The 22,251-nt window shown below is 39.4% G+C and overlaps 1 protein-coding gene across 1 annotated transcript in view; it reads right to left on the bottom strand.

Annotated features, from left to right (window-relative positions):
- Positions 1-16,115, bottom strand: part of C6 (complement C6) — a 73,972-nt gene extending 57,857 nt beyond the window's left edge. The window contains exons 1-4 of the mRNA XM_004652498.2: positions 15,970-16,115; positions 14,304-14,460; positions 12,567-12,711; positions 5,706-5,847 (exon numbers count right to left, since the gene is read on the bottom strand). Of these exons, the coding sequence (XP_004652555.2) occupies positions 5,706-5,847; positions 12,567-12,711; positions 14,304-14,460; positions 15,970-16,115 (590 nt within the window). The remainder of the gene's footprint in view (positions 1-5,705; positions 5,848-12,566; positions 12,712-14,303; positions 14,461-15,969) is intronic.
- Positions 16,116-22,251: the final 6,136 nt, after the last annotated feature.

The raw sequence follows: 22,251 nt of genomic DNA, 5'->3' as shown, positions 1-22,251 counted from the left end.
CTAAGAGTTTCAAACCTGGAGGTAATAATTACCACCTTACAGTAGTATAATAGTGATTAGTACAAGCAAATCTGCTAGCCTGCCCTTTAAGATGAAATAGGACATCATAGTTTCCTAGCTTGTCCATGAAGAAATTGTATTTTAATTTTATTAAATCAGCATGTTAAAGGAACATAGGTTTGCACTGACTGCAACACTCTTCATAATAGCCAAGACATAGAATCAACCTTGATGTCCACTGACAGATGGGAGGATAGAGAAAATATTTAGATGTACAGAATGAACTATTATTTAGCCATAGGAAGAATGAAATCTGAATGTCTGTAGAAACATAGGTAGTAGTGAAGGATACTATGCTAAGAGAAGTAAGTGATCACAGAAAGACAAATACTGCATGTTCTCCCTCATATGTGGAAGCTAATATTGAGTGCAAAGCAATAAAGAACAGGATCCTTGTTCCCTAAGAATGGCATAGAAGACAGAGAATGGGAAAAGGATGATGAAATTGTTTAGCAGTTATAAATATGATTACTATTGCTGGAAGTAATTAATGAATATTTCAAATTTACTAGTAGAGGATATTTTGAGTGTTTCTGTCACAATGAAATGACATACATCTGGAATGATCTAATAATTACACATGAGTATGTGTGTGGGTGCAAGCACCCTCCGCCACACACACTCCTTTAGTTGTTCCTGTCAGATGTGTCACAACCATGAAAAGCCTACTATACAATCTAAGCTGCCTTTTTCCTTACAATAATTGTCACACTGAGGTTTAAAATTCATATGGAAATACCAGAGACTCAGAATAGCCAAACCAGTCTTGGGAAAGAAGGACAAAGTTGGAAGAAGGGCATTTCCTGATCCAATGCTTATTTAAAGCCAAAATGATCAAGATAGCATGGAACTAGCACAAGGGAAACATATAAATCAAGGAGACAGAATTAAGAGTACAAAAAATAAATACATACCTCTGCGGCCAGCTGATTTTGGACAAAGGTACCAAACCAATTAAAAAATGGGATTTTTTTCAACAAATAGGGCAATTTGATAGTCATATGAAAATGAATGAAATTGGAACCTTTCCTCATGTAATGCAAAATGCAAAAATTAAATCACAGGCTTATATGTAATATCTAAAACAATAGAATCTGTAGAATAAAATATAAAGAAATCTTTGTGATCTTAGATGAGGTAAGACTTTCTTAGATGTGGCAGAAAATGCACATATCAAGACATGAAGAAACAAATATACTGGATTTTGTCAGAATTAGCATCCAACATTTCCAAGGACACAATGAATGTGAAAGCCCAAGTCACATAGTGGGAAAAATATCTGCACACTAATCAAGTATGTGCTGAGGAGCCTTTATGCAGAATATTCAGAGAACTCATGAATCAATAATAACATGTTAACCCAAATTACTTGATAAATCAGCAAGGGGTTTAAATATCTACATGACTATTCTTTAGCGAATATATGGAAATGACTATTAAGCTCATGAAAAGCTACTCAACATTATCAATCATTCAGGAAGTAGAAATCAAACTCATAATGAGATGCCATTGCACATTCACCAGGACAACTTGATAAAAAAGATAGGTAAACACAAATGTTGGTGAAGATGTGGAACAATTTATTTTTCAACCAAACATGAATATAAAAGGCTATAGTCACCTTGAAATATAGGTTCAAAAATGTTCTGGAATTATATTGTGATGCTTATATAAGTCCGTGAATTTATAAATACTATAAATTGTGAATTATACTTTTTTAAAGAGAAGGTCTTGCTTTGCTTTGTAGTCCAGGCTGGACTGGAACTCATGATCTTCATGGTTCAACCTCTAGAGTATAAACTTTAAATAGCTCAATTATATGGTGAATGAAAATTATCAGTCAATAAAGTTGATCTTTAAAAAGGAATGAGGGAGGGCATTACCATGGGATATTTTTTATAATCATGGAAAATGTTAATAAAAATTGTGAAAAGAAAAAAAAGATTAAAATAAAATTAAAATTAAAAAAATAATAATAAAAAAGGAATGATTCCTGGGGCTGGAAAGATGGCTTAGTGGACAAAATGCTTGCCACTCACTCTGGAGAACCTGAAACCCCACAAAATTAGCTGGGAGCCCTGGTGAGCTTCTGTAACCATGGTACGTGGATGTTGATGGCCACATGGGAGATGGAGAATAGCTTGAAAGTTCTTGACAAGCACAGAAACAGCAGTAGCGGAGTACTAATCCAGAGAGGAAACCCTGACTCCAATGAGGTCAAGAGACAGAAAAACGATCCACAAGTCGTCTCCTGATCTCCACACATTTGCTGTGGCACGTGCATGCCCACAGTCTCACACATGCTAACACACCTGAACATGCACACATACAAATTAATTACAGTGCTAAAAAAGGAATGATTTCGTGGGTTCTCTAAGATGCACAGTATGCTCAAATAGCTGCCAGCATAAGTTGAGAGTTATTTTCATTTATATTTGAACTTAAGTCAATAGATACTTGAAGGAGGAATTATGAGAAGTTGATCTTAGAAGAACTTTATAAACTACTTGACATGACAGATGTTCGAGGTTATTCATTTGCATTTTCCAAGTTTACGGGGATAGAATTCTTGATCTAGGCATCCTTTCGCAAATGAGAAGGGGCTTGAGAGAGATATTACCACATATGAGAAATCTATGAAGGAAGCAGTTGCTTGCTGAACTTAGGGATGGTTTCTGTGGCAGTGGCAGGCCTGATGGATCTTACTTGAGCTAAGCCAATTATTCAGCAACTTTCATTTCTATGACAGATTTACTTTCAATATTTTCATGTATTTTAAACTTTTTACTTATGTTTTGCAAGTAGAGCAAGTCAAAGAGAAGAGAGAGAAAGGGGAGAGAGAGAGAAAGAGATATGGGCACACCATGGCCTCAAGTGGCTATAAAGAAATTCTACATGCATGCACCACTTTGTGCATCTCACTTTACTTGAGTACTGGGGAATCACACCTGTGTCCTTAGGCTTTACAGGCAAGCACAATAACTGCCAAGCCATCTCTCCAGCCCAATGTGTTAATGTTTTAAGTATAGTTTTAAGTATAGTTTTCCAATGTGTTTTACTTCATTGGCTTTAGGTTTCATGCTGTGTAGCTGTTTTTTTGTGTGTGTGTTGTAGGGTGTTGACTGTGACTTCATGCATGCTAAGTCGTTGGCCACTAATTCAAGCATATTACCTAAAAATATGCATATGCTTATGTCTGCATAGGGAAGATGCAATTTATACAAACAGCCACCCAGGGAGACATCTTTTGTGGGTGGAAATGTTTTGGAGGGCCAAGGGAAGGGGAGGCAGAGATCCTAAGGCTAGCTGATGAGAAGGAAATTACAGTAAGCAACACTTGATCCTCAGTCCCTGGGAAGGCAAGGGGAGGACTCGCAGTCCAACAGCCAACAGCTTTGCTCATTTCTGAGAATCCTTGGGACAACAGCACTCATTGGCAGAGAGCCACCCAGTTTGCCTGCCAAAGTACACATAGCATGTGGTCCTCTCCATCTGCACCTCTAGAATCTAGACGCATGGAACAAAAGGTGAGTTGTAATGTCACACTTCATCAATCAGAGAGCACATGAAACAGTGGAAAACTGAACATAAAAAATATTTGTGATTACCAGTGGAGGTTTTTGGCTGAGATTTCTTCTGGGGGCAGGGTAACAGGGAAAACATTTCTCTGATAAAAATGAGATGTTGTATTCAGAGTCAGCAGTAACCAGAAACTCAGGACTGAACCTTAGGGCAGTTTATAGTTATGTAAAAATAGATGAGGAAATGGAGGTCCGGGATGTTAAATAGTAAGATAATACATAACTAGGTTTAGAAGCTCTTCCAGCTTCCAGTCTAATGTCCTTTCTATTTTACATGGGGTTCTTGAGTTTGGTTCTCCAGCCACTGGCTTTATTCTGAATCAAATGAGATTTTATTGGAGTTGTGGCTGTTTGTCTCTTAGGCCTCAAGACTTCATGCTATGCAACTGACAAAGTAAGCAACTTTGGCAACGTCAGTGAAGACTTAAGCTTTTAAAACTTCCAACATAAGGACTAGAGAGATGAGTCAGTGGTCACGCGCCTTTCCCACACAGACATGAGGGCCAGAGGGTCCTGACCGATCTCTCGATCTCACATAAAGACATGATCATACGTGCCTATGACCCCAGTGCCACAAAGGGAAGAAGAGATCCGGGAATTACCCCGGCCTGCAGAAAAACAACAAGCTCTCGGGGGACATCAGGCATTCTGCTCTGGCCACTGCAGGGGAGCACATGGGGCACAGCGAGGGCACATGCTCCAATCACCCCAGCCACGTTCGCACAAACAAAAAGAGTTCAGCATGAGCAATAGAACCTGAGCACACTGTTTGCCTATGGCCAAAAGTTTAAGCGTCATTTCTTCAACGTGGTACGGGAGGGCGCAGGAGATGGTCTTTACTGATTACTCCTATCCTTCAAAACGGGGGCCCAGTTTTTCTATTTATCTTGACTTCTCTCATGCTTCCTAAACTATTTCAACACACTGCTGCAGTCTAAGGATTCAAAACTTCTTCGTACGTGCCTAGTGCCCTCTTTTTTTATTATTATTATTATTTATTTATTTATTTGAGAGCGACAGACACAGAGAGAAAGACAGATAGAGGGAGAGAGAGAGAGTGGGCGCGCCAGGGCTTCCACCCTCTGCAAACGAACTCCAGACGCGTGCGCCCCCTTGTGCATCTGGCTAACGTGGGACCTGGAGAACCAAGCCTCGAACCGGGGTCCTTAGGCTTCACAGGCAAGCGCTTAACCGCTAAGCCATCTCTCCAGCCCCCTAGTGCCCTCTTGAAATAGCAGGACTAGAATTTGTGAATACTGGTTCACAAGGGCTGCATGTTCCTTTGAGGTTTCTTTCATCTCTATAATGAGGGTTTCCTCTAAATCAGCTCGGAAAGGTGAAACTAACCTGAGCTTTGAAGTCTGGCTTTGAGACCTGGTTCCTCCATTTAGCATGTAGTAAAGTTGACGAGCTTATTTAAACTTTACAAGGTTTAGTTAGTCAGTTTTTACAGTGACACTATAGACAGTAATGTCAGGCTGACTTTCTGCCTTTAAACTATATGGACGCACCCATACATCCCATGGTCCATGGGAGAGGATCCGTAACGGTATTCGCTTACATTTATTTTTAATTTCATTATAATTACCTCTAGTTTCTTTCTGCCTAACTCCTCTCCCATTCCCCTCCCCCGCCCTTCTTCCTATGGGATTTAACTTTGAACACACTCATAAACATATTTTCATTCTGTATTTTTGCGGATTCATTCTTTCTCAATCAGCTCCTGCCATTTCTGAGTAGTTGAAGACTCACCCGCCGCCCCCCTCCCAGGAATGCATGCAGTCACCTTTCAGCTCCGCTGGCCTCCTGCTAATCTGCGCTGATCCAGCTGAGCTTTCAGAGGGATGGACGGGCGTTGAAACTATGGCACTGCCGGGCGCAATGTAAAGTAGTCCCAAGACTGAGGAGGACATGCTGCCTGAACCCTAAAACTTGATGTGAGGATATGAGCAAGGACGAGCTGGTGGGAGTGACGAGAAAGAGGGGTAAGGTGGCTCGGATGTGGCTCCCTGCTGCGCCCGCCTCTAGTACCTCTCCCCCAGAGGGTGGAAGGATGGCACGTACCCAGCGCCCATCAGCTGCGCTCCGGGAACGGGAGCGTGCTTCCGGGGGCACACCGCCCTGGTTCTCCCGCAGTGCCTTTCATCTGAGTTGTCCCCGCAGTCATTTTCTCCGTTGCATTCTAACTTGCTGAGAAGGCAGCGCCCTGGCGAGGAAAGCACAAGCAGCAATGAGCACGTTCTCCATGCCGAAAGAGTTTGTTCAACTGAAATACAAATACTTTAAATTTCAAGGGGTAGTTGAGGCCAACGTTCCTTTCTTTGCAGTAAAATTTTAGGAATGCATGGAAATGGAGCGATAAGCTAATATTTTCCGTTAGGTTTTTAAATTATGGTTTTGACCCTACCATGTATACAGCGGAGTTTGATCATATCCACCCTAGTAGCTTCTTTTATCTCCTCCCATCACTCACACTAAACAATCAATTGCTTTTAAACATTTTTTTTCTTTCTTTCTTTATTTGAAAGGGGGGGCGGTGGGAAGAGGCAGGGAGAACGACAGAATGGGCGCACCAGGGCCTCCAGCCACTGCAAACAAACACCAGTCGCATGCGCCACCTTGTGCATCTGGCTTATGTGGGTCCTGGGGAATCGAACCAGAGTCCTTAGGCTTCGCAGGCAAATGCCTTAACTGCTAAGCCATTTTCCTAGCCCTCAATCGCCATTTTATTGGGTGACTCACTGAATAAAACTAGGGTTGCTTGCATGGGTACGAATGGGGGGGGGCGAGTGGTCATTTACTGAATGGAACATGGTGACCTCTACTGTTCAACATAGTGCTTGAAGTCTTAGAAGTCTTAGCTATAGCAATAGGACAAGAGACAGGAAATAGAAGGGATACAAACAGAACTTAAAGTATTTTTCATGTTTTAAGATTGTTAAAGGCTGGTGTCTTTTTTTCCTTTAAGAAGTAGCTTTGGGGCTGGAGAGATGGCTTAGCGGTTAAGGCAGTTGCCTGCAAAACCAAAGGACCTCTGTTGATTCCACAGTGCCCAAGTAAGCCAGATGCACAAGGTGGCGCATGCATCTGGAGTTCTTTTGCAGTGGCTGAAAACACTGGTGTGCCTGTTCTCTATCTCTTTCTGTTTCTCTCACTTGGCCTCTTTCCCTCTCTCAAATAAATCAATAAAAATAAAATTTAAAAAAGAAGTAACTTTCAAATCATATCAGAAGCTTGCTGTAGAGATCATGTTCTGTAGAAGAAAGTTGGTAGATTCAGAATTTTTTTATTCAAATGGCAGAGCCTAGGTATTGTTTATATTGGAAAAATATATGATTTTATGCATATAAACAATCTGCTGGAGTAAATAGTATGATTTCTGTATCTCTAAAGTTTTATATTCAGTGAAAGAAGCACAACAGGCCTATAGCAATTATGTCATATTGCCCAAGATTATCAGGTTGACAGGTTCAAGTTGTAGTTGGCATCTAATTTACAGCTTGTATGTTATTTTCCCATGTGTGTGTATGTATTGTATACATGTATGTATATATGTATGTAAGTATGCTTATATGTTTGTGTGCATGTGTGTGCAGAGGCCAGAGATTGATGGAAGGTATCTTTCTTTATAACCCTCCAAATTCTTTTTTTAAGAGGAAGTTATGGAGGATTTATTGAGGGAGAATAGAAACAGGAGAAAACAAAAAACAAAAACCAAGAAAGCTCCCAAGCCAAGCTGGTGGTGTGGGGGGATGGAGTGGGGGGAGAGTAAACTGGGAAAAATCCTTCACATGTGGAGACTTGGCTTAGGTCCATTTAAACACTTTTTTTGTTTTAAGACAGGTTCTCACTGTTTCAGAAAAAATAAAAAATGCTCCCCTGATGGCCAGGAGGCCACTGGTCCTTTCTTGCAACGCCAAAGGTTTTGGAAGCTCCAAAAAATGAAAACAGATGCAGAAATACAGTGAAAAGCAAGAGAAGTAAGCTTTGTCTCTATTGCAGGCAAAAGCTCCCTTTGAGAAAGGAGGGGTCCCAGAGCTGGGAGCTGGTTTGAGTGGCCCCTGGGACTGGAATGTATAGGGCTAGGTCTCCTGTCAGGGTAATGAGGCATGGGTCTAGCTCCCCCTCTCCCCAAGATACCTAATGCAGTGGCATTTGAAACAGCTGGCCTTCAGCTGGCCATTTAAATATTTTATTCTTTCTTTGGTTTTCTGTTCTGGTGGTCAATTACTAACACAGATTGTCTAGACTCTGCATTTTCACTCCCCTGTGTCAACAGCCCCCTACAACCATCCCTACCTGCCTATCTGCCTGTGCCTAAACTCCCCTCACCACTCAGTCTGGAGCTCACCAATTGCCTAGACAAGTTAGCTAGTTGCTAGCTAGGGAACTTCCTATCCCTACCCCTTCCCCAGTGCAGGAACTGCACATGCTGCCTCCATGTCCAGCATTTCCAAACTCAGGTCCTCATGAAAACTCATCACCCACTGAGCCATTTCCCCAGCCTCATTTTATGGTCTTGACTAAAATGCTTGGGGAAATTGGGCATGTGCTGGGTTAAAATTAATACAAAATGCCCCTCTCCCAAGCACTTACTTTCAAGTTTTTTCTTAGTAATTTTCACTTAGAAGGTAGAGTATAATCACAATAATTATCTTCTTTTGCTTATTGAAGGTCTTCTATTATGTCCAGACCATTATTAAAATTATGCCCATGAACATCATAAACATACAAAAATAGAGATGGAAGTGAATTTCTGTCAATCTCAGGATATAATTTGGAAGATGCTTTTTTTTTTTAAAAAAAATAACATGTCTTCAATTTCTTTTTGTAAAGGACAGAATAGAATGGGTAATTTAATTTAAAATACAGTAAAATTTCATTTTGACTTATGTGATTCAAAAAAGTTCTGCAGTTGACACTTACAGATTTAGGAAAGATTATAGGATTCTTTTATAAGGGCATGCTATTTTATTAGCTAGCACTATGTCTACCCAGGTAGGGTGCAGTTCTTATTAACTGAACACTATATCAAATATATAAACACTATAACTCATTTTATCCCTTTGGTGAATCTAGATATTGAAGGGGGTCTTGCAGCAAGTTCTTGAGTGTAAGAACACATCTTGAGTGATGTTTAGGACAGTAATTACATAGGCCATAGAAGCAGAATGGAGTAGAAGGCAGAAATATATATATATATATATGCATATTTTTATATATGGAGATATATATACATATATCCATATATATATACATTATATGGAGATATATATATATATATATACATATATATATATATATATATATATATATATATATCTATATATATATATATATCTCTCCATATATGAAGAGAGAGAGTCAGCCCTTGGAGCCATATAATTATTAAGAAATTATACCTACATTTTTTCTTTTTTCTCTTTTCTTTTTAAATATTATTAACAAGTTCCATAATTATAAAAAATAAACCACAATAACTCCTCCCCACAGTCACTTTCGTCTTTTCAACTCCACTTTCTTATCATATCCCCTCCCCCTCTCAATCAGTCTGTCTTGTATTTTGATGTCATCATCTTTTCCTCCTATTATGACGATCTTGTGTAGGTAGTACCAGGCACTGCAAGGTCATGGATATCCAGGCCATTTTGTGTCTGGAAGAGTGCGTTGTAAGCAGTCCTATCCTTCCTTTGGCTCTTACATTCTTTCTGTTACTTCTTCCACAATGGACACTGAGCCTTGGAAGGTGTGATAGAGATATTGCAGTGCTGAGCACTCTCTGTCACTTCTCATCACAAATTGTACTTGTTTCCTTCTACTTGAACTGAATTGTGCTATTACAATCACATATTGCTTTTATAACTAGTTGCAGATCCTTTCATCCTCTGTCCTTCAAATTAGGCTTTTGAGAGATAAATTGTTACAGTACATTAAAAGTAACCCTATGAGTAATTCTAAAAAAATTTCCATGCATATGTTAAAATAATACAATTAGACTTGGAAACTCCAGAGAGACTTAATGGCACTTATGAAGGAAGAAATAAAATACGAATCTTTAAATGACAGACCATTAGTGCTAATTCTTTGATAAGTAAGGCCTAAATATCACCCCAAGTCAGGCAAAGAGTCAGTCATCCATCTGACTTCTCATTCCCATTGACAGTCAGTGTTATTTGGAGAGAGAAGTAGCATATCATCTTCAAGGGACTATTTAACAACCCAAAGGTCATGGAATAACCCAGTCAGAAAGGACGCCAGCCACACTGGTGTCAGCTGAATTATGAGGATACTTTGGGGTTCAGGGTAAAGTTTCTGGGACAGCTTAAAATTTGGCATCACAGCTGATTATCTACCATTACAGACTTATAAAACATTATTTTTTTTTACAATCAATGGTAATGGATATATTGCAAGTGAACTAGAAACCAGCTGCACTTACACTACTACTTTCTCTGAAACCAGTTACTAAATAGTAAAAGCCTTTGGCATCTTGTGACTAGTTCTGACTTACACTAGGCTATTTTATGTAATTAATTTCACAGGTTTATCTTCTGTGGAATAGAACGTTTCTGCTTATTTGTTATAATAGCCACCTCTGAAGACTCAAACAGTTGCACTTCGGGTTTATGTCTTGACTTCAGCATGTTAGTTGTAGTGTTCAAGTCTGGATTGCAGATAGCCATTTTCATCAAGAGCTTACTCATCTTCCCTCTCATATCAATTTGAGATATGACCTTATGATGTAGCGCAATGGACATCGCTCTACTCTCTATGAATTTCTACCCTCATTTCTCAGGAAACCCTGACCCCAGCATTCCCGAAAGTTGAAGGCCAGAAACAGAGTATGAGAAGGAAAGGATTTTAGTTTTCAAAGTCTTGAGTCAATTTTCTATGGAGTTTGATAATTACTAGGTATATATATTCTTTTCTGTATACCCAGACTAGACAGAAATGATGTGGGATTTATTCATGTTAAATTTAATTTTTGTGTGTATGTATGTATATATGGTGTGTGTGTGGGGGGGTGCATGTTTGTATGTGTGTGGGTACACGTGTGTGCAGGCATGTGTGCACATGCATTTGGAGACCAGAGGTATATGTCAGATGTCTCCACCTTACTCACTGAGAATGAGTTTTTGGCTGAACCTAGAGCTTACTGATTTGGTCATACTAGCTAGAAAGTGATCTCTATGAATTCCCTATCTCCTCAGGGTTGGGATTATAGGCACATGCTAGAACACTCAGCATCAGGATTTTACGTGGGCACTAGGGGTAAAGATTCAGATGTTCATGCTTGTGTGTCAAGCACTTTATTCACTGCACCATCTCCCCAACCTGAAATATATATTGTAACTTCAAATTGGCTATTTAGATAGGACCTTACTGAACTAAGGTTGATGTACTGAAACTGACCTCCATGACTTTTTTGTCAGTATAGTTTTACTGGAATACATCCATGCTCAAGCGATTACACACAGTCAGGAGCAGCCTTGGAGCTACAGTGTTTGATTTGAGTGGCAGCAAGATAGGCTGAGAACCTAGTAAAGCTAATAGAGTGACCGTACTGAAAAATGTGTAGAAATCAGATCTACACTGTTGAAAATGCAGGGAGTTAGACTATTAATCAACAAAAGAATACATATAATTAATGCACTCAAGATTTGGTTATCTCCTAATGTAATTTAAATGTCAGATTCTACACATCTAAGTAGGTATTGGATTTGAACATTGCTAGCATTTACATCATTTTATGTTGTCTTTTGGAATTTCCTGTGGAACCAATCAAGAAAATTTGCCATATTATATCTAGTCATTTCTTGGCATAATATCACAATAGTATTGGACTAATAAATAATGTTGAATGTAGCTTTATAAAAATATTTTTATAAGTTTCTCTCATTTTATTTATTTATTTGAAAGAGTGGAAAAATAGGCAGAGACAGAGAGAAAGAGAGGCAGAGATATCACTTCTTGACCTTTTGGCTAAGATCAAGTTAAAAAAAAAAAGAGAGAGAGAGAGAGACAGAGAGGGAGAATAGGCATGCCAGGGCCCCCAGCCACTGCAAATGAACTGTAGACACATGTGCCACCCTGGACATCTGGCTTTACTTGGGTACTGGTAATTGAACCTGGGTCTTTAGCTTTGTAAGCAAGCACTTTAACTGCTCAGCCATCTCTCCAGCCCCCTGAAAATAGTTTTTAATCTGTCATTTCTTTTCAGTTATCTTTGTTATAGATTTGTGCTAATTAATAGGCAATTGTTATCTGCCTACATTTCTTCCCTTCTCTTTCTTCTTTTCTTTCCTTCTCATGCTTTGTAACAAAGTAAGGCTCTAAATACCATTAGTTAATGAATGAATGAATCAGGGCAGTGATCAAGATGATTATATCCTTTTGTGTGTGTGTGTGTTGTGTGTCTGTGTGCATGTGTGTGCATGTGTGTTTGTGTGCATGTGTGTGCATGTGCGTGTGCATGTGTTGTGCAGTGGTAAGAGGAGAACTTCAGGTGTTTACTGCTTGTGGCAAGCTTTCTTGAGATGGGGTCTGTTTTTTAACTCGAGCAGCCCCAGTGAGTCTCCTGTTTCCAACCCTAGGTCCCCATTACCACCCTGAGCTATGCATGTCTATGCATGTGAACTACATGGGTCCTAGGGAAATCACACTCTAGCAGATCTCAGTCCTTCTCAGTTCTTCATGCAAAACTGACAAATACTCTTAAACAATGAAGCATCCCCCTATCCCAAGATTTCAAAAGCTGCTGTTTCACATTATGTGCCGTGGTAATTTGTAGTGTAACCGCTTGTCCTTTTTAATGCTTAGAATATGGTAGGAGCTCTCTCTCATAGACTTTCCTGGTGCTCAGTGTGGATATTGTTGACTTTGGCACTTTTAGCAGAGACCAAACACTCTACAGAAGTACATTACCACTGTCACAGCGAAACTTATTCTTGCAGTCAGCCTCTTCTATGTTGCAGAGCTTAGATGGAATGCATGGTTGAAAGGTCACCAGGGGCTCAGTACATGGCTGTCCCCCAAACTGACTGGGGCGTAAGACAGATCTAGCTTTAGACTGGAAGAAAAAGAAAAAAAAGGTGAGCCATTTTAAGGTGGGATCAAGATAAAAGTGCATCTAAGAATAGGTCTCTCAGTCATTGTGATATTTTTTTTCCCCTGTGATGATATTTCCTGAATTGTAGTAACAAATTTTCCAATTTCATTATTTTGTACATCTGAGGAAGCTACCACTTCCCAAACCTGTTTTCCAACCTGTGAAATGAGGAAGTATAGCAAAAAAGTTTCTATGGCTTCGAAGTCTGAAATCATACAGTTCTAAATCTCACCAACATCAAGGGCAAACATGTTTACTGAAGGTCTTCTGGGTGAGGGCAGTAACAGCCGTCCTTCTGCACCCTGGAGCAAAGTGATAAACGGGAAAGAATCTGTGGTTGTTTTACATAAGGTCTCCATGGAAACAGGTTGATATATTCTTCACACTTTGAAAGATTTGATGAGCAGTAAAATGGAGAGTAGGGGAAGGATAGACATACGACAGAAGTGACAAGTACTGACTTAGATACCAAAAAAAAAAAAGAAAGAAAAAATCAAGTTCAAAATGTAGTTGCATTATTAATTGGTGGTATAAGTCAGGGAGGACGTCAAGAGTCCCAGGATGGAGTCAGCTGAAGGAGGGGAGCGACAGCAGCCTGACTGACGCAACTTCAGATGTTTACATTGCTTAATCTTTACACCCCTGACCTAACAATGCCCTCGGCTGCAGCTGTCCTACCATTCACCCTGGCTCCTCTCGTGATGACAATCCATTCTCTGATTGAGTTTCTCCTCAGTTCCTGCTCTCCCCTGAGTTCCTCAGGCCTTTTGTCCTCTGTATCCCTCTCCCCAAAAGAAAACCTCTATAAAAACCCAAAACTATCCAGCCCTATGCTGGCTATTCTCTCTCTCTTTCCTCCCATGAGATAGACTGGCAGCTTGGGCCCCAATGAACAGCTCTTTTCCTGCCTCAGAGTGGTCCTGTGTGGTCTTTGGTCGTTCATGAACATTACAGCATATTCTTGGGTAAACTTCCTGGTCCTTAAGGAACTCATCTATAAAACGGTAAGAGAAATACAATAGAATGTGCAGTCTGAACAAAATGATGCATGCAAAGCGCACAGCACAGTCCTCAGAATTAGTGTCCCACACAGACTTTCAGTTTCATTTCTAATGTGTGACTGAAATGTTTGACATATACCCCAGTTGTGGTTCGAGGCAGGTCAATGCCTTTACAGGAATGAGCATGTACTGGGTAAATATTGCAGCTGGGAACAATAAACAAATAAAGGGACCTTCCCATAGGGAGAGGGAATTAGGAGGAAGAGCAAGGAGCCAGGCTTTTGATTTATTTCTCTCATTTTTGTTTAGTTTTAAGCATTGGACTAAAATCTCCATTTCCTCATATTTGCCCTTTTTTTTTTTTTTCTCTAGAATTCTCAGAAGACACAAATAGTGGGTTTTAGATGTGAAGCATAATAATGCCAGAGATGGAACTTCTTTTGGTGTTCATATTCCAGTACAGCATGTAAAATGAATGCATCCCTTCCCCAAATGCTGATTAATCACTTGCTTGTGATTCAGACTTCCTGGGTGTGCCCACGGCTCACCTACCCGTTTTGCAAGACAAGGGTCACAGTCTGACCAGGGCCCATAGTCTCCCAGAACACAGTTGATGGGACATATCTGTGAGTTGCACTCTCTTGTCTCCTGCTTGGTGCAAAGCTGATCACATGAGTTAACCCGGTAGTAGCCATCCACCTTTATTTGTCTGTAATAGTGAGTAAATAGTTGTATTTTAATATACCAATTTTAAGGGTCTTCACAGCTATAACAAAATATCATAGAGAATTAACTACAGAGAATAAAAGAAAATAATGTTTTATGGGGAAATCAGGCAGATTGGCATATGTACATTTCATGAAACTTAACGGAACTCAAATCTATCTTCATAATTCATGAAGACAATCTCAAAACGAAAATGGAGTTTCCAAATGGAGAATCTCAAGACAGCGATAGAAAACCATGTCAACCATGAAGCCCTTCTAAGAACAGGGGCCTGTGTGACTACACAGGTTAGAGTCACAAAGCTGTCACTGTGCTTAAAATAACAACACAACTGTCACACAATAATTGATTGAGTTGGGTTAGGATGATGTGAGACCAGAGACTCAAGGACAGAGTGACAGGAGACATCTTGAAAAATTCATGTGGATTTCTTGGGTAGAAAAGAGGTTGGCACATAGAGGGAATAGCAAAAGTTAGATGTGGAAGAAAGCACAATGCGTTTACGGAGAAGCTTGTTGCTGAGAAGGACCAGGTGCATTTATTGTACACTCTTTGGCAGGCAGTAGAAGCTATGGAAGGTCTTTTGAGTGTTATAAACAAATCTGTTTTTCACATTTTGTAGGTGATTTTTTTTTAAATCAGAAGTCAGTTGGCAATTTTAATGAGATTCATACTACATATGTAAGTATAGTCTTCTACAATAAGTTTACAAAAAACGTATCATCACCTACATATTAACTACATTCATTTCTTAAGTCATGTGAGCATGATAAGGAAAATTCTAACACATGTGAAGAAAGTAGGGGGGAGAATGGTCTGAATTAGTGAAAAGACTGGACTATTAAATGCTATTAAGTAAATGAAGTTTTCTTGCCTTCTTGTGTAGCCAACAATGAAGCTAATAGCCAGCTGTGCTGTTCATCTGACATCCTGTTGGACTCAGTTTAATGACTAGAAAATTCTCTATAATTAACTAAGTAGGTAAGCAGGGTTATATACGATTGGAAAAGATCTTGAGTAGCAATTCTCAGTAGACAGAAAATATTGCACAATTCTTAACTAAATTTCCTTGAGACCCTTTGTTTTTAAATAGAGAATGAAAATAGACCTCATTTAAATTTTACATTAAAAAGATCTAATATCCTGTACAAATTCATAAAATCTCATTTGAGATCTAGTTTCCTTTTCTTAAAAACTATTTTATTTATTTGAGAGAGAGGAAGAGACAGATAAACAGAATGGGCACACTAAGACCTCCAGCCACTATGAACAAACTCCAGACACATGCACCACCTTGTGCATCTGGCTTACATGGGTTTGGGGAATCGAACCTGGTTCCTTAGGCTTTACAGGCAAGTGTCTTAACTTCTAAGCCATGCCTCCAGCCCTGAGCTCTAGTCTCTACCATTTCTTACTGTGGCATTTTTGATATCACCCACTCATCCTTGTGGTTTCTCGAGACACACATAAAATCCTCCTAGCTTGCACCCACCTTTGTCTGCTCTGGGTTCCAGAATTACAGGTTTTGGAACAGCTGGACCACTGAGTCCATGGGTAGTGATCACAGAAACAGGCCTCACTCCTATTAATCACTGTACTCAGCAGAATGAGGCAGAACAGCAGAATCAGTGCAGCCATGCCTTGACAGCCTCTGGGGTCCTGAAATGGAATGGCATGGTGGATATTCAGTGCTTCCTGAGGATAAAATTTTACAAGTCATTCTGAGTCACAGACTAAGTGTGAGTTTAGTAAACATCTGCAATTCCCTGCCTTCTATATGTAGATTCACGTGTTCATGCACACCACTCTGAGTTTTAAAGCCATTTAGGTTTGAGACAGTTTAACCCCCAGTATACCACAATGAGTTCCTTTGGTCTGCAGTGATAATACACAGGACCAAATGTCTAATATAAACTTTTAAGCCATTTAACTCAGCAAAGTATTTAAACTTATATGATCATGTCTTCTCAAAATAACCACTCATTTTATGTGGACAATACCCTTGAGTACTTTTAGGGTTTCAATCATTTCTGGGACTGGGGAAGGGGTTGGGCTACTACTCTAAGCCAATAAACACTAGGTTCTAGTTCACATTCCATGGCATCAGAGAAGCCTGCAAAAGAGCTCACTTTCCCCTTCCTCATAGAAATAATGAGTCACAGGAGTTTGAGCTGGGGGAGATCAAATTGTTTCACATTGTTGCTGACATAAGTCAAGGAGGTCCATGGAGGCACGGCAAGCTTAAAGCTATTCATTCTTAGATAAGGCACATACCTTTGTTCAGTTAGCTTGTGTTACTGGAACGTTGGGATTTTCTGGAGTCCAACTCCTGACACAGAAGGGTTTTATCTATATCAAAAGGACAGATTAAACCTTGACCAGGACATCCCACCTGTGTGCTTTGGGGTCTTGAGTGTCAAGGAGTTATTTTCACAGTACATCACTGCCCTCTGGTATTGACAATTTGAATTTTCTAATTCAAATGGCACATGCAACATATATATAAAATGTTTTGCTACAATTAACATAGTAACCTCCATTTTAAAAAGTTACATTCTGTGCATTTCTCTTAGTTTCTTTATTTATAAAATAAAAATAAGTTTTACTTTCCTCAAGGAAAACAATTTTTTTTTTTTTTTTTAGGAGTCAGTGAAAATGTTCATGGAAAATGCTTAGAATGTTTCTAAGTATAGAATATCACTAATAAATATTAGACTTTCAAATTAATAACTTGAAGAGTATAAACTTGATAGTAATTGTTAGTCACTCATATTTTTCAAAATTAGTCTCTACTAATTATGCCAAATAAAGACTAAAGATATGTCTAGCATTACATTGTCTGCAAACTATTACTATACTAACTATATACTAAACTATATACTATATTAAACTATAGTATAAATAAATAAATAAATAGTTTAATATATACTATATTATATTATATTATATATACTATATTAAACTATATTTAGTATATATAACTATATATTAAACTATTAGTATATGGTGTGAGTCACTTTTCATCCTGACCATATTTGAAACTGCAATTTTCTTTTAGTGTTTCCTACCCTTTTTCACTGCTCTATTTTCTCTCATTCCCATCACATTTTAATACATGCATTGTTATTTAAGTTTAAGTAAATAAATGTCCTCATTCCCTTTATCCTGGTTCACAAGAATGTCCTGTGGAGGCGGGTCTTTTGTCGTCCCTCTTTACTCCAGCTTTTAGGATAATGAGAACAAGCATCATATGCATTAAATAAACATTTTCTCAATTTATTGAACCTGTGATGTGTTTTTTTTTTCAAAATAGGTTATAATGAGATTTGAATAATGTACTTTGGACTCATCCTTACTGCCTTTCTCTGAGTGACTGTGCTTAGCATTTTCCTCCAGTGGTGTGTACCTCATAGACTGCAGTGCCAGCATTGCTGGTCCTGGCCACTGCTCCGCAAGAGTCACAGTGGGCAGCCCAGCAGGTTTGTTTCTAGGCTGCTGTAATCATCAACTGAAATGACAACCCAGGTCTCTGAAGATCCAGGGTCATATTTAAAACATTTATAATTTATTTAGGTCACTTTTTATTTTTTTGATAATGTTCATTTTATTCTAAAATATGAAAACTCATAAAGAAAACCTATGGCTTATAATGAGACCAACTAGAAAATCTTTGTTGACATTAAAACAAATAAATATGCTCATATTCAAAGATTTTATACAAAATAAGAAAAATATAAAGCTTGTGTTCCTTTCACCTGTCCCAGAAACTTTCTCCACTTACTGTCACTTCTCTTTCTGTTTTATAGGGTTCAATGGAGCATACATTCTTTCATATGTCAGCTTATACATATCAGCTTATGTTTAGGCATTAAATGTTCATACCAAAATAGAGCATATGATGCTTATAATTCTCTGCCTTTAGTATTTTTCAAGACAGGATGTACCTTGAAGTCTATCCTATTAAAAAAGCCTTATCTACTTCATTGTTGTAGTTCTGTGGGTTGAACCTAGGATAGAGACAAGCACTTTACCACAGTACTGTTCCCTGGACCTCTTCACTTGTTATCTAGAGACAGGGAGTCACAAATTTGTCCAGGGTGGCATTGAAGTCACTCTGTATCCCAGTATGGTCTTGAACCTATGGTCCTCCCTTCCTCAGGTTCCTAAGCTTGGGTTACAATCTTGTACCATCAGGCCTGGCTTCTCTGCTTGTTTCGATGGTTGCGTCGTTTTATACCATACAGATACACTGTATAGGTTTTAACCATTCTATAAGCTTCAATAAATATCCCTTCCTCCATAACTGTGTCTGGTCTGAAAGTTCATCTCAGTGAACCTGAAGCTGTCTGCTACAGAACTTGGTAGCGAGGAGTGGGCTGAGATGTACCTGGTCATGTGGATGTTGATCTTTTGGAACCTTTGTTTTGGAGGAATGGGCATGGACATAGTGATTGCAACTGAAGATGCCTTCTGGAGTGGTAAGCCAAGTTTTATGGACTATTCTGATCAGAGTTTGAGAATGCTAAGTGCAGACAGCATTGAACTTTGAGGCTTGGCTTATGAGCTTTCTAAGGGGAAGGAAAGACTGCAGAGGACTTTGTTGGAACTGGGCTGCTGGCATAAGGGCTGGCTGCGTCCTGCTGCCCAGGCCCAGAGACTTTGATTAAGGTTAAATTTGTAATGGACTGATGTGCTTGGCTAGAGTTATTGGACTGAGAGACTTAAGATTTTAAGCTGGAAAACGTTAAGCAAGTTAAATTTACTGGCACAGAGGCTGCCTTTAGATTACTAAAGCTGCTATTTTCAAACACATTAGCAATCTTAAAGGAAGATGGTCCAATTGCTTTACCATGGAAAGGATGCCTGAGGAAAGACTACCATAGAAATGCAAACACTTTTGGAAAGAGCTGACTGGAGAAGGAACCTGCTTTTCAAGGTTATGATTTATTTTGTCTGTGAATTAAGAATATGGCTGTGTCCTGCACACATGGTATTGGTTTCAGAAGCATGAAAAATGCAAGGAGTGGTCGTGAATTGCACATGCTTCCAAGAGCTGCTGCTGAGATGCAGCATGAGGCAGGGCATGATGCTCTGATAGGCTGAAAGAGCCTTTGGAAGATGGACCGTGGTTTGCATGAAGAAAGATGTTTTGTATATACCAGGACTATGCAAAGGCTACCATAGAGCACACTACTGGCCTGGGATGGAAGTGTTCCCTGGCTACTCTGCCCAGCTGGAGGGTTGGAATTGGAAAGTCTGGAGACTGTCTGTCTCTGGTTATATTGAACTTGAACTGCAGAAGTTTTATGTTTGTTTGATGGTGGTTGAGTTTGCATTGTTTTACTCTCTCCTTGCTATGCCTTATACCAGTTAAAAATGTTTACTCTGTACCTTTATATGTTAGAATTGTTTAACTTGTTTGATTTTACAGGTCTTAATATCTTAAATTGGTCAAGACTGTGGGGACCTTTGAAATTGAACTGAGTACAATTTACAATGTGTGATGGTTATAAATCTATTGGAGGCCAGGGGCGGAATATGGTGGTTTGAATAGAATAGATGGCCACCAATATATTCAGTTGTTTGTCTGTAGTTTGCATCTGCTGGCTACCTGGACAGAGGCAATGTCACTGGGTAGATCTTAAATTGTGGTGGTGGGTTTCAGGTATCAATCTAAAGATATGCAAAGTGTGCCTAGCAGGAGTTCCTGAAGTGTGCTGTGGCTTTTTAGCTTTTGGCTTTTGGCTTTTTAGCTTGTACTTCTCTCTGCTTGGGCCTGTGAAGGCAGGCCAGTTTCTTCTGCTATAATAGAATTTCCCCTGGATCTGTAAGCTTCAATAAACATCCCATCCTCCATAACTGTGCCTGTCTGGAAGTTCATCTCAGTGAACCTAAAGCTGTCTGCTACAACCATCATAGTTGTTGTTGACATTTACTGAACACATTGCAGTAACTTTGTTATTAAGTATCAGCATATTTTTGTAATGTATCCACGGAGTCAGCAGGTATACTCTTAGCAGATTCTACTAATTCTGCCAAATGATTTCTAAATTAAAACATTTCACATTTTGAGGGGCAGATTAGAGGGATGGAAGGGTAGTAGGGGCTGGGAAATTGGAGGGAGAGGGGAGATACACACAAACCCAAATCCAAAATTAAGTGGTCCCATAGAAGCCTTCTTCCTGGGTAGCAGACTAAAACACATAACCCTCAACAGAAGAATGGAGGGTGCGTCTGGTAAGATAGGCCCTGGATAGGGTGGGATGAAACCTAACCCTAAACATTTGGCTCTTACTTTCAACTCCTATTACCAGAAATTGTTACAATACATGTTGTGCTGTGGAATGGCGAGTCCTACAAGGTCCCCAACATAAGGTAGGCTTCTGTCAGAGTCCTTGATTAACCACCTGAGGTAAAAAGTAAGACCTTGATGAAGACAGCACATACTGCTGATGCAGAACATCAAGAGATCTGTCTGAATGTGGAAGGAAGCCAGTTTCCAGATGGCTAGCTCATTTTGTGCTGAAAAGTGTTACATGAGCTGCTGGGGAAAATGGGCAACATGTTGTAAGCAATCAGGGGACACTGATACATGAAAGCAACCCAGCCTGACAAGATGTACACACCTGTGCAATCGTGACATACAGGGTAGGTGGATAATCAATAGCTATGTGATTGACTATGAGATCCACCCATTGGAAAGGAGCCAAGTCAGAATGCTATGGAGACCAAGATTATGGACTCCAACAAGAAGCTCCCAAAATTTCTCTAAATTAACAATGCTTATTCCCTTTACCCTAATCTTACTGTCCATTGGAGAACCTAGTTTTCTTTTTCAGAGAGCAGTGAGAACCAAGGACGACCATAATCTACCAACAAGACAACAAAACAAGAATAGATAGCTGACTCCTGGACAGGAGATAAACCACACCTCACACAGCAGAGGAACTGGTGAGATGAGCAATGGTGCTGCTTGCATGACAAGCCTAAGAACCTGGGCCAAAGTGGTACAGACAGACAATGAGGATATTCAGTACACACCAAAGCAGAAGTCCAAAAGCTGATAAAAACTCAACACTGAAGTAGGATTAAAGCATGCCCACCAAGGCTCAGAGACATTTGCAAAAGAAAAGGTGGAAGGAATGTAAGAGCCACAGGGTGGGAAGCAATATCTAGAGACATAGCCCTCCCCACAATGACAGACTGCTGCTGTCACAACTCATAACTTACAACTCCATGGTGAGTACCAGCAATTCCATTGATGATGACCCTCAATGGAGTGGGGCAGGGAAGAGGGAAATTATAGTATGGTATCAACTGATATGTGTCCATACAAAGTTTCTACTTAATAAAAATTTTAATATTGTCTAATCACTCTTTAGATTACTTTGTTATATTATATTGTATTAATTATGTGTATTTCTTGTTATATTTTACTACATTTAACCTTACACCAAAGGCTAAGAAGTGATATGATAATATTTTAGGCTGGTGTCTTCACTGCTAAGCCATCTCTCCAGCCCTGATAATGTTTTAATGTGATGAGTTTATGTTTCTTAGTTGTGATGGAAGGCTATGTCAGTAAAAATAAAATGGATCTAGTTATTTAATAGATTTTAGTTTAAGCTAAGAGATTGAAAACCAATACAAGAATTGTTTCTCCAATATGCTCAAAAAAGGGCAAATTTCCTTTCAACAAATTAGTAAGCCCCTCAAACTCATGTACCTAGTCAAAGAAAAAGTCTGGAATACAAGAAACCAGATCTATCCACAT

The sequence above is a fragment of the Jaculus jaculus genome, chromosome 13 (genome assembly GCF_020740685.1).
Source record: "Jaculus jaculus isolate mJacJac1 chromosome 13, mJacJac1.mat.Y.cur, whole genome shotgun sequence".
Lineage (NCBI taxonomy): Eukaryota > Metazoa > Chordata > Mammalia > Rodentia > Dipodidae > Jaculus > Jaculus jaculus.
This window is presented reverse-complemented; position numbering and strand designations above follow the sequence as displayed.